This window comes from Nilaparvata lugens, chromosome 12, assembly GCF_014356525.2.
Source record: "Nilaparvata lugens isolate BPH chromosome 12, ASM1435652v1, whole genome shotgun sequence".
NCBI classification, from domain to species: Eukaryota; Metazoa; Arthropoda; class Insecta; order Hemiptera; family Delphacidae; genus Nilaparvata; species Nilaparvata lugens.
The window spans coordinates 1,667,052-1,686,847 of NC_052515.1; the positions used below are offsets into that span (position 1 = coordinate 1,667,052).

Sequence of the window (19,796 nt, forward strand, 5' to 3'; positions counted from 1 at the left end):
ACGTGAACGCCCTATACCATCTATATATATAAAAGCGAAATGGCACTCACTCACTCACTCGCATAACTAAAAATCTACCGGACCAAAAACGTTCAAATTTGGTAGGTACGTTCAGATGGCCCTTTAGAGGCGCACTAAGAAATCTTTTGGCAATATTTTAACTCTAAGGGTTGTTTTTAAGGGTTTGAAGTTCGTCTTTTAGCATGTATATTCTTCTTCTCCCAATCTCTTAATTATAATTGAAATTTCTATATCATATGTTACTATAGAACTATAATCTAGATAGAGTACCTCTTCGAAACAGTTGTTAACTGGCAACTAAATTAATAATTTTGTCAGGTTGGCATTAAGTTGAGTTGACTTTGTTAGGTTGGCACCAAGTTGAAGATTTAAATGCATTTATCGCGGAAAAATTGATTGGGCACTGCTACTATATTATATTACTAGCCGTCAGGCTCGCTTCGCTCGCCATATCCGTTTAGCCAGACGTTTAGTCTTGACCCCCGACTGGATTGTCCTAACATATGATAAAAATGCTCAAATGAAAAAATGCAGGCGAGCGAAGCGAGCCTGCTGACCTCATTCTTGGACGTTCCAGTCGGGGGTCCAGGGGCGGAGCCCCCTGGCTAGACGGACATGACGAGCGAAGCGAGCCTGACGGCTAGTATGATATAGTTTTTTCTACATTTTCTCCATGGTTTTACTTTCTATATATACGGCTCGAATCATCGTCTATTGTACTCAAATACAGGCATTCTTATCGTTACTCTCAAGCTACCTTCACCGCTCCTCTTTGACCTTACCCATATGTAAGATTAGTTTTAAATTGATAACCTATTTGAAATATTATGATGCTTGTATGATTGATATGCTCCAATCATAATATTGTAAATGGCCGTGTTCACACTTACCGATTGTCGGTTGACTCTTAGGCCCGGTTGCACAAAAGCTGGTTAAATTCTAATTGTGATTAATTCAACGAGAACCTATCAGAGAAGGCTTTTTCGAAAAGAAGGCTTCTCTGATTGTTGCTCGCGAAATTAATCATGGTTAAAATTTAACCGGCTTTTCTGCAACCGGCACTTAGAATTAGTGACAAGTTATATGAAGGCGTTTTTGCACTGGCGGCGAACGAGTCGGCAGGGAAGGAAACTCTCCGATTGGCTGATTTGCGTTCGGAAATCAGCTGATAATCAGCCAATCAGAGAGCTTCCTGCCCTGCCGACTTGTCCAACGCCAGTGCAGAAACGTCTGAAAAACGCTTCATGTGGCTTGGCCCTTATTGCCTTGCGATTATCAGCCAATCAGATGACAATTCTGAGTCGGACAACAGACGTGAGCCAACCAGGTCACTCGATATTATTATTATTATACATACTCTAGAAACACAAATTAGCATTTGGTATACTGATTTGTTATAAAGGTAAACTATGTGTTCACTTGGTGTCTGGTAGCTAATTAATGTATTTTCGCAGGTACAAACATCTCGCCGTATCCCAGACCCGGCGACTGGACCGACTACAGCCGCGCTGGAAGCCGAGTTACGTCGCGTTCAGACTCTGGTGGGAGATCTACAGCGTCAGCGACATGAGCTCAGCATACAAGTGCGACAGCTCACCGACAAGAGTCGATCGCTCAGTCAGCAAATTCGTCCCGGTCCCACTGGAGTCGCAGGTCAGCTATGTCATACAATTGATTCACTGTCTCAGTTGATAGAGCATTTCAGTTTATCCAGTGTTCCAGTTGTTAGAGTATTTCAGTATACAAGTGCGACAGCTCACCGACAAGAGTCGATCGCTCAGTCAGCAGATTCGTCCCGGTCCCACTGGAGTCGCAGGTCAGCTATGTCTAACAGTTGATTCACTGTCACAGTTGATAGAGCATTTCAGTTTATCCAGTGTTCCAGTTGTTAGAGTATTTCAGTATACAAGTGCGACAGCTCACCGACAAGAGTCGATCGCTTAGTCAACAGATAAGGCCCGGTCCCACTGGAGTCGCAGGTCAGCTATGTCATACAATTGATTCACTGTCTCAGTTGATAGAGCATTTCAGTTTAACCAGTGCTCCAGTTGTTAGAGTATTTCAGCATACAAGTGCGACAGCTCACCGACAAGAGTCGATCGCTCAGTCAGCAAATTCGTCCCGGTCCCACTGGAGTCGCAGGTCAGCTATGTTGAACAGTTGATCCAATTTTTCAGTTGTTCAAGTATTTCAGTTAATTCAGTGTTTCAGCTGTAAGAGTATTTCAGAAGTTCAAAGTGTGGAGTCGCAGGTCAGAAGTTGAGCTGACAAACAGTCAGACAGTTGAGCCAGGGGTTCAGTTCATCTTGATTTCAAATTGTGTTTCAGTCTCTCAGTCAGCAGATTCTTGTTCCAGTACATCTCGGTTGTCAAATTATATTATTTCAGTTGTTTCTTTAGAATCTCAAAATTGTTTTACCCAGGAAAGACGACTAATGAAACGGATATTTTCTTCCACACAAAAGATTATCTCCATCAATTCTATTGAATGGATGATTGATGCAGTTGTTGGAGTATTTCAGTTTTTTCTTTGTTTCATCCACAAAGATTGATGAATGATCAAGTATTGTCTCTTTCACAATAGATCATCTTGATCAAGATCTGTGAATGTGAATGGGTGAATTATTCAGTGGTTTGAACAGACTATTCAAGTTTTACTACTTGATGAATCTCAAAGTAGTTAGACTCACAAAGATGGATGAATGAAACAAGTATTGTCTCTTCCACAATAGGTCATCTTGACCATCTTCAGTGAATGAATGAATCATTCAGTTGTTCTTGTATTTCAGTTTTTCTTGGTGAATCTTCAATAATTATTGTTTTACTCACATTTTGAGCTGTTTGAATGAATAAAGTTTTGTCTCTCGCACGGTATATCTTCATGATCAACTTCAGTTATTGAATTTCTCTCTTAAGAATTATTTATTCAAGTAAGTTACAATATATTCTGGTTTATACACGAATTTACAATAAATTACAGTATAGCAGCTAATTATGCAACAAATTTCACATATTATGACAACTTATTAATTACAATGAAGATTGAATGCAACATTAGAATATTGATAATATAGTATTGTAATGTAACTACATAAATCGGCGGTGTTTCAACAATGAATAAATGATAATTTCAATAAATGAATATACACCCCACTATAAATTATATGTGTTGGGGTATAAGTAATTAGTTGCTTATTGCGTGTTATAATTACTATTTACAAACTTCATTCACTGATATGGGATTAAGGTTTTTTATAATAAAATCAGTAAAAATTTATAATAGAAACAAAATTATGAAATTAGTAGATAAATATTAATGTTCTATTAAGGATAATAATAAGAAAGTTAATTTTTAGAAAAATGAAAAACAGTAAAGAAAAGAATGAAGAATAAATAGTTTCAATATTTACAGTCTAACTAAATTTCCACAATTTTCCACTCCAATATCAACCAACCAGGAAAATAAACTTTTATTGAACCTGTGTCTATTGATTTGATAAAACAGATTAAATAAATATGAAACCATGAATAATAAATATTTCATTTCACAATCAAGAAATCATATTGGGGATAGTAAAAGAATTAGTTTCATTTATACATCTTACTTTAGAGGTCTACATTTCTACCTAAAGTGTAGCCTGGATTTCATTTACAATCTTCATTGGGTGGTTTCAAATTATGTCATAGGGGATGTATTCTACATAATTACAATTCATTAATTATTTGTGGCGTTTGTTTTACATGCAGCTCATTATGAGAGTGACTACTATGATTATTATTGGCCCTATTACTTGCCAGGTAAAGTATTCACAAACCAAATTCCATGGCTGTTAAGCTGTTGTAAATGTAGAGTTTCTCTCTCTTATTATATTTTTCTTCAGTTTCCTCTCTCTTTATTTCTTCCTCTAGCTTCCTCTATCTTCATTTCTATAGTCCTGTATTCTTCTTTCTCCAGTGTAGTATTTCCCATCTTTTTTTCTCAAGTGTAGTACTCTTATTTCCTTCTCTACTATTCATTATCTCTTTCTCTGATCTATAGTATGGTCCACGGTTATAAAAGCAGTAATTTGATTGGTGTTGCTATTCTTGTGTATTTATCGTTTTTAATAATGAGATAGATAGATTTAATTCTTTTGCTATCGGACCATACAGTCATCAGCAACGTCAACAGAATATTGATAACACTTAATTATAAAGAATGTGTGGAAAACTCCTCCAAAGAATAGAAGGGGTTTGCACGCAAAAGATCAAATAGTGATTTGTCGAACAAAGAGACTGGATAATTTTTTTATTGACTCTGGCAACCTATTGTAGACCTTTGTTCCTTAGACGTGATGGGACTTCTGTACTTTGGTTGTACAAATGTACAAATATTATTGATTGATTCATACAATAAGTACATAATCAAATGATAGGGAGAGAGAAAAATAAGGTAACCTTGTGCTATTCCTCTCCCAAATATAGATAAGGTTACGCATAGTCCGAAATAGTTGTTGATCACTTCACAAAATTTTCAGTCCTTAATTATTTTCACAAAGTAGATTTTTAATTTTTTTAATTTATTGAGTAGCAAAATATTCGATCTCTCAATTATCAAAATTCAATCAATAATCATTGAAAAATATGTTTTCTAGATGTAAAAAATAATTATTGATTATTTTCAACAAGAATACAATAGTTACAGGAACAGTTAAGCCTATTATAACATCCGATATACCGGTACCAGCTATCTTACAGTGGCAAGTCAGAGAATCGGGTACACTGATCTCCTATCTTTCTCTACTGCCATTAAAATATGGACTTTAATACAGCAGTCCCACTTTTGAATCTTTACTTTCATATTTGTACTCTACATGTTCTTCTGCGTCTATAAATGATCATGGATCAAGAAAGATCTATTTATCTACAATGAATGTTTTCTGTTAAAAGCAACTATTTTGTAACTTAAATTGTGTTTCCTTTTCAATTATTTCCTGTAGATTTGCATAACTTTGACAGTATTTGTGTGTTTGTGTTAGGAGCAGGTGCTTTGATGGGTAAGAAGCGACCGCTGCACACCAGCTGGCTGGAGACTGACCTTGACTCTCAGGTGACGCGTGACCTTGGCATGGATGCGCGTGACCTTGGCCTAGATTCTCCCACCCCTACCTCACCAACACCTCCTCCACCCCCTCCACCGCTCTATGTCAACACTGATAATGATAGTTCAGCTGCTGTGAGTCCTACAAACATCAGCTCTAATAATTCTGGTCAGTACCAAATTCATTCATAGAAAACTGTAATTTATTCCATTATCAAATAGGAATCTACTACCCTGATCTACTTTCAGCCTACTTCATTTTATTAATCAATTATTTGATCATATCTACCTATATAATTATTTTACTTTATCAATTTTCTGTTTTTTTTCTCTTAAATATTCATATTGATTAAAACTTTTAAAATATTTCTATTAATAAATAAATCCTTAATTTCAATAATGAAATTAACGTTTTGGTAGAGAGTTAGTGGGGAGGATATTTTTAATATTCTTTCCGAAGAATGGACATTGATATGTCCAAAGCTCCGCCAATTTATGTAGATGCATAACAATATAATTATTATCTATAGTTATTATATTACAAATTGCTTTTTCATATCATATACAGTTCAATAATTATTTTCTTAGTCTATATTATGTAAATTCATCTATAATTATGCTGTATTGTAAGCTATTGTATATAAGTGTATAAGCCAGTATATATTGTAATCTACATAAATGAAGTACTCAATCAATCAATCTAATTCTATCACTTCTTAATCATATTGAGATACATTTTGAGAACAACAGTAACTGAATGAAATTGAGTGGTAAAATTTTGAGATTGAGTGGTAGAGAGGTCAGGTGGTACGAACGAACGTTTTCAGCCAGGTAGGCCTACTCTTGTTCAAATGGATGATCACGTAAGACTGTCGGTCCCAGCTGATACACAACAGTCGTGAGGTCCGTTGATAGCTTAATTTTACATATCGAGGCACCGAGCTTTGCTCGTTATTTATTTATTGAACAAAACACAATTCTTTAAAATGATTTGGGGAAGGACTAACAGGCACAGCCCGAAACTGTTTCTTCCCCGAATTTTGATTTATTTATTATTTTACAAAGGCGACTTTCTAGAAGTAATTTAAGCCTAGGTGATGATGATTATGATGATGATGATGATGATGATTGGATGAATGATAATACAATGAAGGTAGAGTTATGAATGAATAAAAACTATAGGTTATGCTATCCACTTGGGTTGATTTGAGTCCTCTTTTCAGTCCAGAAATAAATAAACTTTTAATAGTCTGGTTTCATGCTAAGGTTTACAAACTATAGTAATAGTACATTATATTACTTATAATATTCACTATTTATGATCGAGTTTCATAGATTGCTTGATGTCTTATACAAAAACTAGCAAGCTGAAATGACAATGACCTACCACAAATGCAGTACTGTCGATGTTATCATAGAGAAACAATAGCGTTAGTAGATTTCCCATGGTATAGGGCGTTCATGTCGCAACTTTTACTGTTATCTCAAGCCGATTACTGTCGATTATTGTCGATTTTCACTGTTTTGGCCGGGTGAGAGTGTGTGAACGGCACAATATGATAGACCACCAGCGTCATACACCTTTTTGGGAAAGATAACAGTAAAAGTTGCGACATAAACGCCCTATACCATGGGATATCTAGTCAAGCTATTGTTTCTCTATGATGTTATGCTGAGATGTTCATAAATAGAAACGTTGATTCATGATTCATAATCGATAATCGATCATGGTTATACTCCAAACAAAATTACTTCAGACTTGGAGGAATTTGCGGCGCAGAGAAATGGAGGGAGATCAACCAATTGCAGTGATGGATTGAGTCATAGGTGGAAGCGAAGTTGTCAATTTGTCGATTAGAGTCAGTCGAGTCAGTGCTTGCAGAGAGGAAACTTTCTAAATTTAACATGAGCACTTGAATAGGTACTCACTGGGAATTAGAGAACGCAGGCCGGTTCACAACGGCACCATAGCCGCCGTTGTATCCCGGCTGCTGTTTGCCTGCGTTCTCTGCTGCGTATGTCCATTCCAAGTAAGAAGTAATTTTGTACAGAGCATAATAACATCGATGTTTGATTGCAGAATTGGCGAGCAGAGACGACATGAGCCATCAGATGCAGTACTGCCGGCCGATGGACATAAGCGAGGCAGACGACCGCATCAAGCGGTTCTACGGCATCATACCCAAGGACAAACCGCAGGAAATCAAGACGGTGCGCATCGTGAAGCGCGAATCGGAGAGGCGACAGAGAGACAGGGATAGGAGCGGCAATATCGGCATACCGCTCACTAATAACAACATCCCCAACAAACGGTTGCCCTACCTTGATGAGTACAGTAATGAGGTGCGTTCTGTCTTCTTCTTCTTCTTTCTCTTCTTCTCCTCCTCCGCCTCCTTCTCCGCCTCCACCTCCTCTTCCTCTTCCTTTTCTTTCTTTCATCTTCTTCTTCATTCTTCATTATATGTATCTGAATATTTTTCAATTGTATTGAGTTTATGCTTTTTTGTCTTACTTTTATATTTTTCAATTATTTCACTTATTATTTCTTCTTTTGTACATTTAGAATAATATTTTTTATTTATTAATTTATTATCATTTTGTAATTTTGCAATGTTGTAATGTTATAGATGCAATAGGTTTTTCAAGACCTGGCATGTGATAAATCAATCAATCAATCAATCAATCTTCCTCTTCTTCTCTTGTCGTCTCTTTCTCCATGAAAACTGTCTCGGATACTTGTATAGTGAGGTCCACGTTATAATAGCAGTATTTGATTAGCAATGGTATTGCTATCCTTGTCCATCATTCAATAAAGCGGATAGCGCTATCTCTTTCTCGCTTTGCTCTGTTGCCGGATCGCCTTTCACTGATGCAGATGCAAGACGATCAGGAAGACCATCAACGTCAAGGACTGCAGAGAGTGTTGACAGATTTCGTGAAATGTTCATGAGGAGCCCTAAGAAATCACAGCATCAAGGATCTCGTGGCTTGCATGGTTTAAAACTGAGATCATTTTTAAGAATCGTTGCAACAGAGTAACGTGAAAGACCACTTTCACGAGATCCTTGATGCGGTGATTTCTTAGGGCTCCTCATAAACATTTAACGAACTCTGTCAACATTCTCTACTGTCCTTGACGTTGATGGTCTTCCTGATCTCCTTGCATCTACGACACTCCCTGTTGTTGGTCATCTGGAATTGAAATTTCTAACAGTTTTTGAATCCAGTTTTGCATGGATCTCTCGTTCATCCCCGTTCATTGCCCTCCACCATCTTTGTATTCGCACCACAGATCCCCACACCTCATAACGAGCTGCTATTTCGGCTCGGCTCGTTCTTCCACAGTCAAGAGAGGGGGCATTTTTAAACTGAAACAAATGAAAATTGGTGTTAACACAGCCTCAAGGAGTGCTCCATCTAAGAAATGTAGTTCTAACAAAATTGGTTCATAAATAAAGAAATTTTACCTGTATAAAAATAGGGAGTGACTTATCAGACACCATGTATAGTTTCTCATACTGTGCCGTTCTTACACTCTCACTCCAACAAAACAGTAATAATAGAAAGTATAGTCCATGAAGGAATACGAAGGGGGATCAGTCAATTACAGATATGAATCATAGAAAGAATAATATTATAGATGAGTCATAGAAAGAAGCGCAGTTGCCAAGTTGTCGATCAGACTCAGTCGACTCAGTGCTTTCAGAGAGGAAACTAGGTATGCGTGTCATGGGCAGTTGAGCACCCAGTCTGAAGACTACAGAACGCTATCCGGTTCAGCATGGCAACATCGCCGCCGCTGTATCCCTCCGAGTCGAAAGCTGTAATGTATGGACAGTAATCGACAGTAATAAGCTTGAGTTTACAAAAAAGAGTTTCAAATTTAGAACCTATACCATGAGATTGAAATCTTCTTAAGCTTTTTTTCTCTAAGGCTATATCCTCAAACAAGGATGTATAATATGTAAATGCTTAAATGTGATGTAATTTAATCAATCATTTAGAAAAATCATAAAACTTCTAGAAAAGTACCACAGGCCAGTGCCCAAAACCAATTAATTGATTCCAATTTATTGAAAATAAGTACCGGTATCCTATGCTCTTGATTTATATTGTGTGTACTTTCAAAATGTATATATGACTCGTCTATAGCTCTTATTGTAGCTTCATGGTCAATAAAAATGAATATTGAATCTTGAATTTAATCAATTCATCATTTTTCTATTGATTTCTAATCAATTTATCATTTATTGAATCTTGAATTCAATCAATTCATCATTTTTCTATTGATTTCTAATCAATTTATCATTCCTCTACAGCAACCAATGACAACATCATCGTCATCATCATCGATGACGTCATCGGTGACGTCAGTGCTGACCAAAGTGATGGAGGAGGAAACCCCCTCCTCCTCAGTACCCCCTCCTGCACCCTCGCCACGCACCGATTCTGTCAACGCCATACGAAACCTGGTCAACAGGCAGCAAATGCAATTGGCTAAATCCAAGGTAATTGAGAGAAAAAAAATTAGTTATTTGTGTTTTGTAATGATGAATCAAGCTAATACAATTGGCTGGATTACAGGTAATTGATGAAAATTATATTTTTATAATGATAAATAATTATTACTACAAAATTCCTTTCTTTTCACTTCAAGTATTTTCCTGTTATTTCCCAAAAAGGGATACGGAGGTACGAAGCAGTGAAATAATTGCCCAACTAACCCGATCTGTTTGATAATTTGAAGAATATGTGCGGATTTCACAAAAGCCGGTTAAATTTTAACCGTGATTAATTCCACGAGAATTAATAGAAGCCGTCTTATCAAAAAGGCTTTCTCTGATTGGTTCTTGTGGAATTGATCACGGTTAAAATTTAACTGGCTTTTGTGTAACCGGGCCAATGTGTTGAAAATTTGTTGTTGAGTGATTGAAGCAATCAAACGCTATCGTTGAACAAACCCACAAACAGACTTTCACTGGAGGGTCTATTCATCAGTAAGATTCATCATGAGGACGTTCAAGTCGACGTTTAGTTTCCAGTTAAGGTCGCACTCGCGATCCACCTTCATGTAGAGGTGCGTACAGGCTTATGCGCCTCGAACACACCGCATTTCACTTTCTATCAGCTGATGCTATCCTTATTATACCTGTATTTCTACATAAACAGTAAGATACAGATATAATAAGCATAGGATTACTCTTTTTTATACAGTAGTGGAGTGGATTAGATTCTGGCTTTATAATTATGTCAGAGGCCCGGGTTCAGAGTGAAGATGTGACGTCATCTCATTTGGCAACTTCTATGAGCTCCTGAAAGATAATAGCATCATACGGGGCTGGTCATAGTCGAGTGGATTAGATGCTGGCTTTATGATTCAGAGGCCCGGGTTCAAATCCCGGGCCGGGCAAGACATTTTTCTTGGGCCACTCTCGTGTTTCGGATGGACACGACTGTCGGTCCCGGCTGCCTAATGACAGTCGTTATGTCATGTCATAGGCCCTGAAATTGATCAGGTGCTATTTGAAAACTCTGTCACCAGACCTGAGCTAGCCAGGTAATTTAATATTATTATTATTTATACAGTATTTTGTATGTTTTCATTTTGAATAATTCGTTGATATAATATTTTTTGCAGTTTGACCTGATGAACGGTGGTAGCAGCAGTAACAGCAGCAGCAATCAGCTGTCAGCTACCGAACAGCTGTTTGGTCCAGCTTCCCCGCAGCTGACAGCTACCGATCAGCTGTTTTCGTCGCAGCTGACAGCCACTGATCAGCTGTTCTCACCGCAGGCAACCAATCAACTATCACCCCGATCAGCTGTTCTCGCGACAGATCAGCTGTTTTCACCTCAACAGTCTGCGAGCGATCAGCTGTTTTCGCCGCAGTCGACAGATCAGCTGTTTTCGCCGCAGCTATCGCCCGTCTACCAGAGCGAGGCTGCGAGGCAGATAATCGAGGAGATGAGTGCCTCGAGGCAAGGTGGCTGTTCGTCGAACAAACGCCTCGTGCCTCGCGAGAAACGTCGGCACCACACTGTTTCCGGGAGGCCGCTCTTCAGGATAGACACTTCTTATGCTGCCGTAAGTATTTATCAACAAATTCAGACTATAGTGAGGTCCACTTTATAATGGCAGTATTCGATTAGCATTTGAGTTGCTATCCTTGTCTATCATTCCACTAAGCAGATAGCGCTATCCTCCTCTACCTCCACAATTTTGCCCCATCGTGAGATTGTGATAAAGTGGCAGACGTGAGTGATGGATGAAAAAATGTTATTTTTGGCAGTTGTGGATGAAGCAGAGAAAGAGGAACTATCAAGGGAAAAAGAGAAAATGTTGGTACATCCCATTAACTTACCGTAATCGTAGGTAATTGATTCATGTGAACTGGAACTGGAAGACGACAGAACAGCAGGCTGTTTACTAAAGCAGAGGTCGGAAACAGCCGAGCCCTCACGAAGTTACCCGAGCGCGGAAAATTCCCGACCTGACCTCCGTGCACTAGGAGCGCGGTGCAACGCGGTCCGACTCCGAAAAGTCCAGAAACTTTTCGAGCTCCGCGCTCCTAGTGCACGGAGGTACACTTGATCACATGTAGTGCACGCTCTACTTAATTAAGTTGGCACCTGGAAAAAACGCCTTATGTGGTCTGGCCCTTAGCCAGGTGCTGATTCTATAACTTGAATCCTACTTTTGAGAGTTTATTGTGACTTGAAATGATCTCGCAGCAGTTCAGCGTGACCAATGTTATTGATTAGGCTACATCATCTTCATCTGTGATTTTGTAACTATTCAATTTTCTGAATGTTGTTGAATTTTTACAGTTGTAAAAATCAAGGTCCTTCTACTACAAACTGATTTGCTCATTTTTGATGACCGCAGGGAGGCTCCAGGGACGACCTAGACATGGAACGCGCTCTCAGACCACGCCTGAACGCTCCCGACGTTGTGCGGTCCACGCTCAGCCGCGTCGACACCAAGTTCTCTTCGGAGACCATTGATAACCTCCTGGGAACTCCCAACAAGATCCTGATTCCCGAGCGGTATGTGCCTGAGACATCCCCAGAGCTGACTGTTGAAGAGCAGGCGAAACGAAGCAAAAAAGCAGATGCTATCAGGAAGATGTTGTCTGAAACTACAAGCACTGGGACTATTGTTAATCAGGATCCTGTGTCGCCTAATGGTAAGTACCTTCTTCAACTCCTGAAACTGCATCAGTGTCATTGATATTTCATATCTGTGGGTAGATGACACAAGCTGATAAGTCATGATTTGTAAACTTTTCAGGAGAGCAATTTGAAAGTTTGGCATAGCTGCAAAACCGGTAGAAGAGTGTTGAGATATATGTACTTATCAATATTTGTCAACTTAGGGATTGGAAGAAAATGCTCTATCAGGCTTGAGCAAGGCCTATATCTCAGCTATTACACTGGAATTTTCAAATAAATTATATTTATCCTATTATATTAAGCGAGCAATTTCTGTATTTATATATCTGGTTATTTATGTTAAACGGATCTCGAAAACGGCTCTAAAGAATTTCACGAAATTTGGAACATAGTATAGGTTTATGATATAAAGATTCGATTGCACTAGGTCTCATCCTTAGGAAAACTCGCTGAACGACATTGAAAGGATAATTCATCCTTGGCTGAAACAGATGTGGATATTAAAAAAGTGAGTGAGCGAGTGAGTATGTGAAAAATCAAAATATCGCATCCCCGAAATTCATAAGATGACATATAGCCAGCTGTGAAATATGAACACGATCATTTTAGAGAATTGTGTTCTGTTTATAAAAAATAAAAATAATCGATATTCATCTTTAAGCTCACATTGTAGCAATTTGTTCGTCAGAAAAACAAGCACACAAAACATAAATTTATTTATTTATTTATTTATAATTTTTACAAAGTAGCACTGATTGGGAGAGAAAAACTAAGGATACTCCTTGTACTATTTCTCTCCTAAATTTAGATAACATTTTAAATGTCCGAAATAGGGTTATGGTTTCACTTTTCTTAACAAAAGATAATTTGATATAGCCCATATTAATAAGCAAATTATAGTATTTGGTACAAAAACACATTATCACATAAAGGAGACAGTATCTCATAAAGTTTATGTATAAAATTTCTTGATGCTAACATCCTTGATATTGAAAAACTCCCTCATCGAATGAAGAGGTGCTTTCACAATAAATTCATGGTTACATTTGATGGAAAACGGTGTTGTAAGAGCCCGGCATAGTTCTGGAAAGTACCAGCATATTGTCATTTTAAAGCTAAACGGTCCAATTTCAAGCGACGACTCTACCCACGCTGTAGTCTTACTGTATATTATTGTAGTCTATAATATACGTGTTGTCTATACAGCCGTAGAGGAAAGATAGCATAATATAATATGCTATACTATATTTATACTATCTTCTATCTATGATACAGCTGACTGTGTATCAGCCTGCAACGAAAACTTGACGTATACTGAATGGCTCAGCCCTTTTTCTTTCAGGATGTCCCAATTATCTCTCAAGGACATTATCTCTTTCCGAAGAATGGACATTGATATGTTCAAATTGCTTTATACAAATTGCTTTTTCATATCATATACAGTTCAATAATTATTTTCTTAGTCTATATCATGTAAATTCATCTATAATTTTGCTGTATTGTAAGCTATTGTATATAAGTGTATAAGACAGTATATATTGTAATCTACATAAATAAAGTACTCAATCAATCAATCAATCAATCAATCAAGGACTGGTGAAAATAGGTACTCGAGACTCAATAAACGAACTGTAAACTTGACTAGAATAGAAGAGAATAGAATCTATTTGTAATCAGGGCCATGCCCTATATACAAAGAGTTGAGTACATAGTATTCGTTTGACACAAAAAACATATTAGTGATACATATAATTGGGATTATTATTTCGAAATGAGTCCAAGTGTCGGTTTAGCCTGTGGTACTTGAAATTAATGACCTAATTCTAACAGCTTCTACACAAAAATTATATAAATTATTCATTTTTACAACAGTTAAATTTGACAAAAGAACCATAACTTTATCTGAATCCATTACAATATTTCTAATAAGTTTCCCAAGTAATGTTTTCTTGCGTCATTATAAATGGGGCATATCAGTAAGAAATGTTGTACCGTTTCGACGGTTCTAAGATTGCAGATTGGACAGAGCTCCCTGCAGTTAATCCAAGTACCCTTCCTCTCAAGAAAGAAGTAAAAGCATGTGTCACTGGCTAGTCTCAGTTGGGAAACAGCGGATTTTTGAAAAAGCCAACTTGAAATTCAGTTGTTCACCTATTAGAAAATTTGGGTTTAAAAATTGTACCTGGTAATCATGAGAATCAAGGGCCCTGCTAACATCTAAATTGAAAAGTTCTCGCTATGCTTATCTACCAAATAAGTATAAAACGTTTTTAGAGTATTCAGTTCCATCCCCTGATCGGTCCATAGGTTGCTAGCTGGGGCATAATGCAATGACTCCTTACTTGATATAACCAGTTGTATTTTGAGTTTGGTGTCTCTGACCTACCATGAGCTAATTCTTGTCTCATAATTCATAGCATTTTCTTGGGTATCTATTGACTGGCATTTCTAATAGTGATTAACCAATTCAGAGCTTTTCGAAAAACTATATTAACCAGTTAAGGTTACCTGTCTCGATGCGAATCGCCCAGTCAGGAGTACCCTATAAAGAAATAGCAAGCTCTTGAAAAATTGACACTGGATTTTTTCCACTGGCTCCATGCATGACAACCCCCACACTTCAGAGCTATACAATACCCCCGGCAACAAAATAGTGTAAACTTGACTAACTGATTAACTTTTTCATTTTTTATCGTTATCAAAACTCTCTTACTTCAACTGTGAGAATTTATATGGATTGCGAATAGTTTAAAGAGGATATTAGTACATTAAAAGAGACTCATCTTATCAACCTCCGATTGGCCAAACATGAAAGACGAAGGTATATCAGAGAATTATATTTCATCTCGTACGAAGTTACGTACCTTCACTTATAATAATTATTCTTCACCACCATGGCCGTAATGAAGTTTAAGTCATTTGCCATAATCCTACTAGTGGACCATCCTACAATAAATGGTTTCTGGTTGATAAAAATGTTGCCGCCAAATGAGGTAAAGTGGGCAACTGCCGTGAAATGCGATGCATAGCAGTGGACCAGCCTACCAAAAATATGGTTTATGATTTATAGAAATGAGTTGAAGAGTTCTAGGACGTTGTTTTGGAACTCGTTGTCAGTTTGAAATCAGGATGGATGTATTCATCAATTTTATACTTTATTCACAGAAGCAGAAAACGATTTGGAAGAAGAGAAGTCGTCAACGCTCAAAAAGAAGGTGCAGGAAGAGAAACGCCAGAGAGAGCATCTTCTACAGCTCAATCAAATTCTCGCACAGCAAGTCATGGAAAAAAGTAAAATTGTGGCAGGTGAGATTCAAATTTTCTCTGAATTTTATTCAAATCATATTTTATTCAAGTTTTTTAAGAAACTTTTATTATTAATCCATCCAAATTTAAAATTGTTTGTTTTATTCTAATTTATATTTTAGATTGTGATTTGGTGTAGAAATTTGAATGGACATAACCTATAATATTTGGACAATTCAAAACTAAATTAGGAAATTGAAGAAGTTTTAGGCAATAGCCTGTTTTTTCTTTTCCGATTCTTGTATTTTCTTGCTATCCTTATAAATAAGTTCAAATAATCTAATTTTTGTTCCCTTCTGTTTGATTTTCGAAGCAGTTCCTGTGTTTCCTTGTAGAAACTAGAAACTTTGTGGCTCAACTTGACTGAAATAATCCATTGAGATTGGTTGTATCCAAGCATGGAATATCAATTTTGTATGCATTTGTTCTTTAACAGTTGAGTTGAACATTTCATGTGAATTTGATTCAATTCATATTTTATTTTAGTTCAAATCATATTATTTTTGTTCCCTCCTGTTCGATTTGCAAAGCGGTGTTCCTGTGTTCCCTCTGTAGAAACTAAAACTTCGTGGCTTAGCTTGAATGAAAAGATAATAATCCATAATCCAAAATAATACATTGGAATTTTTTATTTCAGCTCAAATAATATTTTGTTACCATTTTGTTTGCTTTGGAAAGCATTTCCTGTGTTCCTTGTAGTAACTAATACTGTGGCTTAACTTGAATGAAATAGTTCATTGAAATGAATCTATCTGAGCATGAAATTGTTGTTACAAAAATTTTGTGTGAATATTCTGTTTTGTTTTTTTTTAATTATACCTACCTTCGAAAAAAAGTTCATTGAAATTAATCTATCTGAGCTTGAAATTGTTTTTTATGTAATACATTTTTTCTGATTCTCCTGTTTTTTTTTAAGTAGGCCAACTTGCAAAAAACCAGTCTTTGTTTTCCAAGCTTTAAATTTTCAATGAATTTCTCAGTATATCACTACTTATAATCAACAAAACAATGATTTGTTTATTTGGTACAAACATGGGAAGGCTCACAGAAAAATTCCAGTAACTAGTCTAATGACAAGCTAATAATATAAATTCAATATTACTTTAGAATATAAGAGTGCTTGTTAATCAATTTTTTCCTAATGCACTATTTTCCATTAAACCTTTGAAACTTTTATCAGGCCTACTCATCAACAACAAGACGAGTATTAATTTCAAATATATTCAATACCGATTCAAGGATCTGTAGACTGATTAGAATTCAGTTCAGTTTATTCAATTAAATAAAAACACTAGATCCCAAAGATCTAGGGATCCAGAGCTACATCCAACTAGAAAGTACATCTCTGGACAGAAAACGATGGAAAGCTGCATACTAATCGAATGATTGCAGCTAAAGTAGAAGATATTTTCAAGAAAGTAACATCATGATACCTGAAGGTATTTTTATACAGTTCCTGATTTTCTGAGATGAGATCATTTTGAAAATATTCATACTTGACTCTTTTCTGTATAGAGCTACTTGTAATATAAATATAAATAAAAATCTCAGTAATTTCTCTTGAAAATGGCATGGATGTTGATATATGATGTGATAAAATAATTCAAAAAAGGGCACTGAGATTTTTATTTCTATTTATTCATACTTGAATATACTCATCAATTTCACCTAACATGTCGAACTGCTAGTTAATTAATAATCTATTTTTAAACTATTTTTGTTTGTAGTATCATCCAAAGTAGTTCAAAATTTTATTTTTAGTTCATCTTTCCTTGTTATTTTTTTCATGCATGATTCTTTTCTGTTTTACAGTTTCTTTCTAAAGCCATATATACATTCCTTCCCTTGTTATTTTTGGTTTAAGCATGGTTTTTTATTGTTTTGTTTTTAATTTTTGTGTTGTTTTCGGCTTCTTTCTCCTCTAGGATCGACACCAAATATTTCCTCACCTGCCTCTTGCTCGCCAGGCTCTGGACATAATTAGATTAATTAGTTAGTTGATTAATTGAAGCCAGTATTTCAAATGCTCTCCAGCCAGATACGCCAAGGTTTGTAAACTTATTTTGATTTTTTTCCAAGGTTTTAGGTTTTATCTTAGCTTCAACTATTGTTGAATTACTCAACTTCAAGAAGCACTTTCCTAAGTTTACAATATTACTTTAAAATTAAGTTCAAGGTCTCTGTAAAGACTTGTGAAGTAAGTTCAAAAAGTACGTACAAAGGCCCTCAGTAAGTTCAAAGTACTATTGTAAAAGTAAAAAAAGTGCATCTTAAAGCTTATATAGTACATACTTATTTCGCTTGTAATTTTTCTTAATTTGATAGTAGCCTACATTGTAGTAATTTGGTAATAATTGTAGCACAGGATGCAACACTGCATTTCCTCACTTTATCAGAATTTTTACTACAATATAAATAATCAAACATTAAAACCGAATCTATTTATTTATCAATCCCTCATAACATTACAAGAAAATCAATAGACTACAAAATATACACTGTAATAAAATAATAATGAAACCATTCTTCCATGTAGAACTTAGGAACTACACTCCTATAGAAAATATGAAGCTGTATTGTTCCATTTTCACACTAATATTGCAGGATTAAGAGTTATCTAGCCTCCATTTATAAAATGCTGAGCAGAATGGTTGATAAGTGTTTTGATTCCCACTTACACTATTACTATATTTTCTTTTATTTCAATATTGACTTCTGAATTGGTAATTCACAATGTTTTAATGTATTGAATTTATTCATTAATTTTTTTGTACAAAAACAAATTATTTTTGTGATTGTGAGGATTTTTATTGAATATATATAAAAATCAAGTCAAGTTCCAATCAAGTCAGTGTCAAGTTCCATTACATGCATTAGCTTTTTAGGATAAATGCAATATCATATTTATTTCCATCTGAAACATATTCTTTGTAATTTCATATTGTTCTACTTCACTAGCTAAAGAATGTTCTCAATATACATAATTCATATGATTTGTGTCTATTTACAATGTGAAAATAAATAAATACACGTAAAAAATTTGTTGTGCTTTTATGTTGTTCTGCTACAGTTTGAGCTGAAGAATTTTTCCAAATATGGAAAATTTGTTTCCTATGTTTCAATATTGTTTGCTCTACTTAGGCTAATAATAATTCTAATTTTAATCTTTTTCCATGTATTTTTGCAGTGAAAGCGCTCAAAAACCTTCCATTGGAACTCGAGAAGAAGAGAGAGATGGAAGCCGATGAAGACGATCTCTCTCCGGCCGATCCTCTCCCTCTCTATCAACAAAGAGAACAATTCTTCTCTTAACGCTCACTTAGAATAATTGATCTCAATAATATCACAATTATTCACATTTCCACCATCAGATTTATCTGACTTCAGATACTGTTGTTAGTGGGATTTGGTGATATTTATCCATAATAAAACACTAGATTGTTGTCTAGAAATATCACTAATTTATTTAAAACTAGCAGGTAACCCGTGCTCCGCAAGAGTCTAATTAAAAACTGGACAAACTGGAAACTTGACTTACTGAAATCTTGAAGAATTTAAAGTAGGTCTTATAACCATCCTCCGTACAGTAAATTGAGAATCTTCATGCGAAATTTCAAGTTGATCAGTTGAGTAGTTCAGACCTGGTGATGCGTCATTCGTGAATTTCCTATCCCGTACGTGTATAAGCCAATTCTTTCCTTTATTATGTTATAGATGGCATACATTTTTCAACACCTATGTTGTGTCATTTTCAGTGTGAAAATTCAAATGTGATAATTCTAGACAACATTGTAGTATCTTATTATTAGATTCATCTGTGTGAAGGCCTATATATCCCACTCAATACTCTGCTATAGTGAGATACACACGTTATAAAGTCGGTAAAAATGATAGAACTACAGTGTTGCCGATTTTCTGTGTACAGTGTAGCTAATAATACTTTAGGGAACATTAGATTTTTATCAAAATTTGAGAGAGAGAAATTGTGAAGACTAGTTCTTCCTTCATAACCATTATGGTTATAAAATATTTACCCCCAAATTATTTTACATAATAATTTTGTATCATTGAATCAATAAAGGAATAGTTAAAGGTATAATCATAATATAATTAGGACCATAGATCAACGAAACAGGTTAGATCTGTGTTGTTATTAACAAAATGTGTTATACACAATGCGATAGATCAACGAAACAGGTTAGATCTGTGTTATTTC

General features: G+C 35.9%; 1 protein-coding gene across 7 annotated transcripts in view; it reads left to right on the forward strand.

The window, feature by feature from the left end:
• LOC111059440 overlaps positions 1–19,200 on the forward strand; it is a 233,925-nt gene extending 214,725 nt beyond the window's left edge. For 4 of the 7 annotated variants that reach the window (XM_039438622.1, XM_039438623.1, XM_039438619.1 and 1 more), the window contains 9 exons: positions 1,476–1,674; positions 3,769–3,819; positions 5,040–5,270; positions 7,182–7,444; positions 9,421–9,609; positions 10,740–11,186; positions 11,988–12,288; positions 15,440–15,580; positions 18,768–19,111. In XM_039438622.1, the coding sequence (XP_039294556.1) occupies positions 1,476–1,674; positions 3,769–3,819; positions 5,040–5,270; positions 7,182–7,444; positions 9,421–9,609; positions 10,740–11,186; positions 11,988–12,288; positions 15,440–15,580; positions 18,768–18,892 (1,947 nt within the window). In that variant the 3' untranslated portion in view covers positions 18,893–19,111. Of the gene's footprint in view, positions 1–1,475; positions 1,675–3,768; positions 3,820–5,039; positions 5,271–7,181; positions 7,445–9,420; positions 9,610–10,739; positions 11,187–11,987; positions 12,289–15,439; positions 15,581–17,505; positions 17,629–18,767 lie in introns of all 7 variants that reach the window. The other 3 variants (XR_005572588.1, XM_039438620.1, XM_039438621.1) reach the window with 3 other exon arrangements.
• Positions 19,201–19,796: the final 596 nt, after the last annotated feature.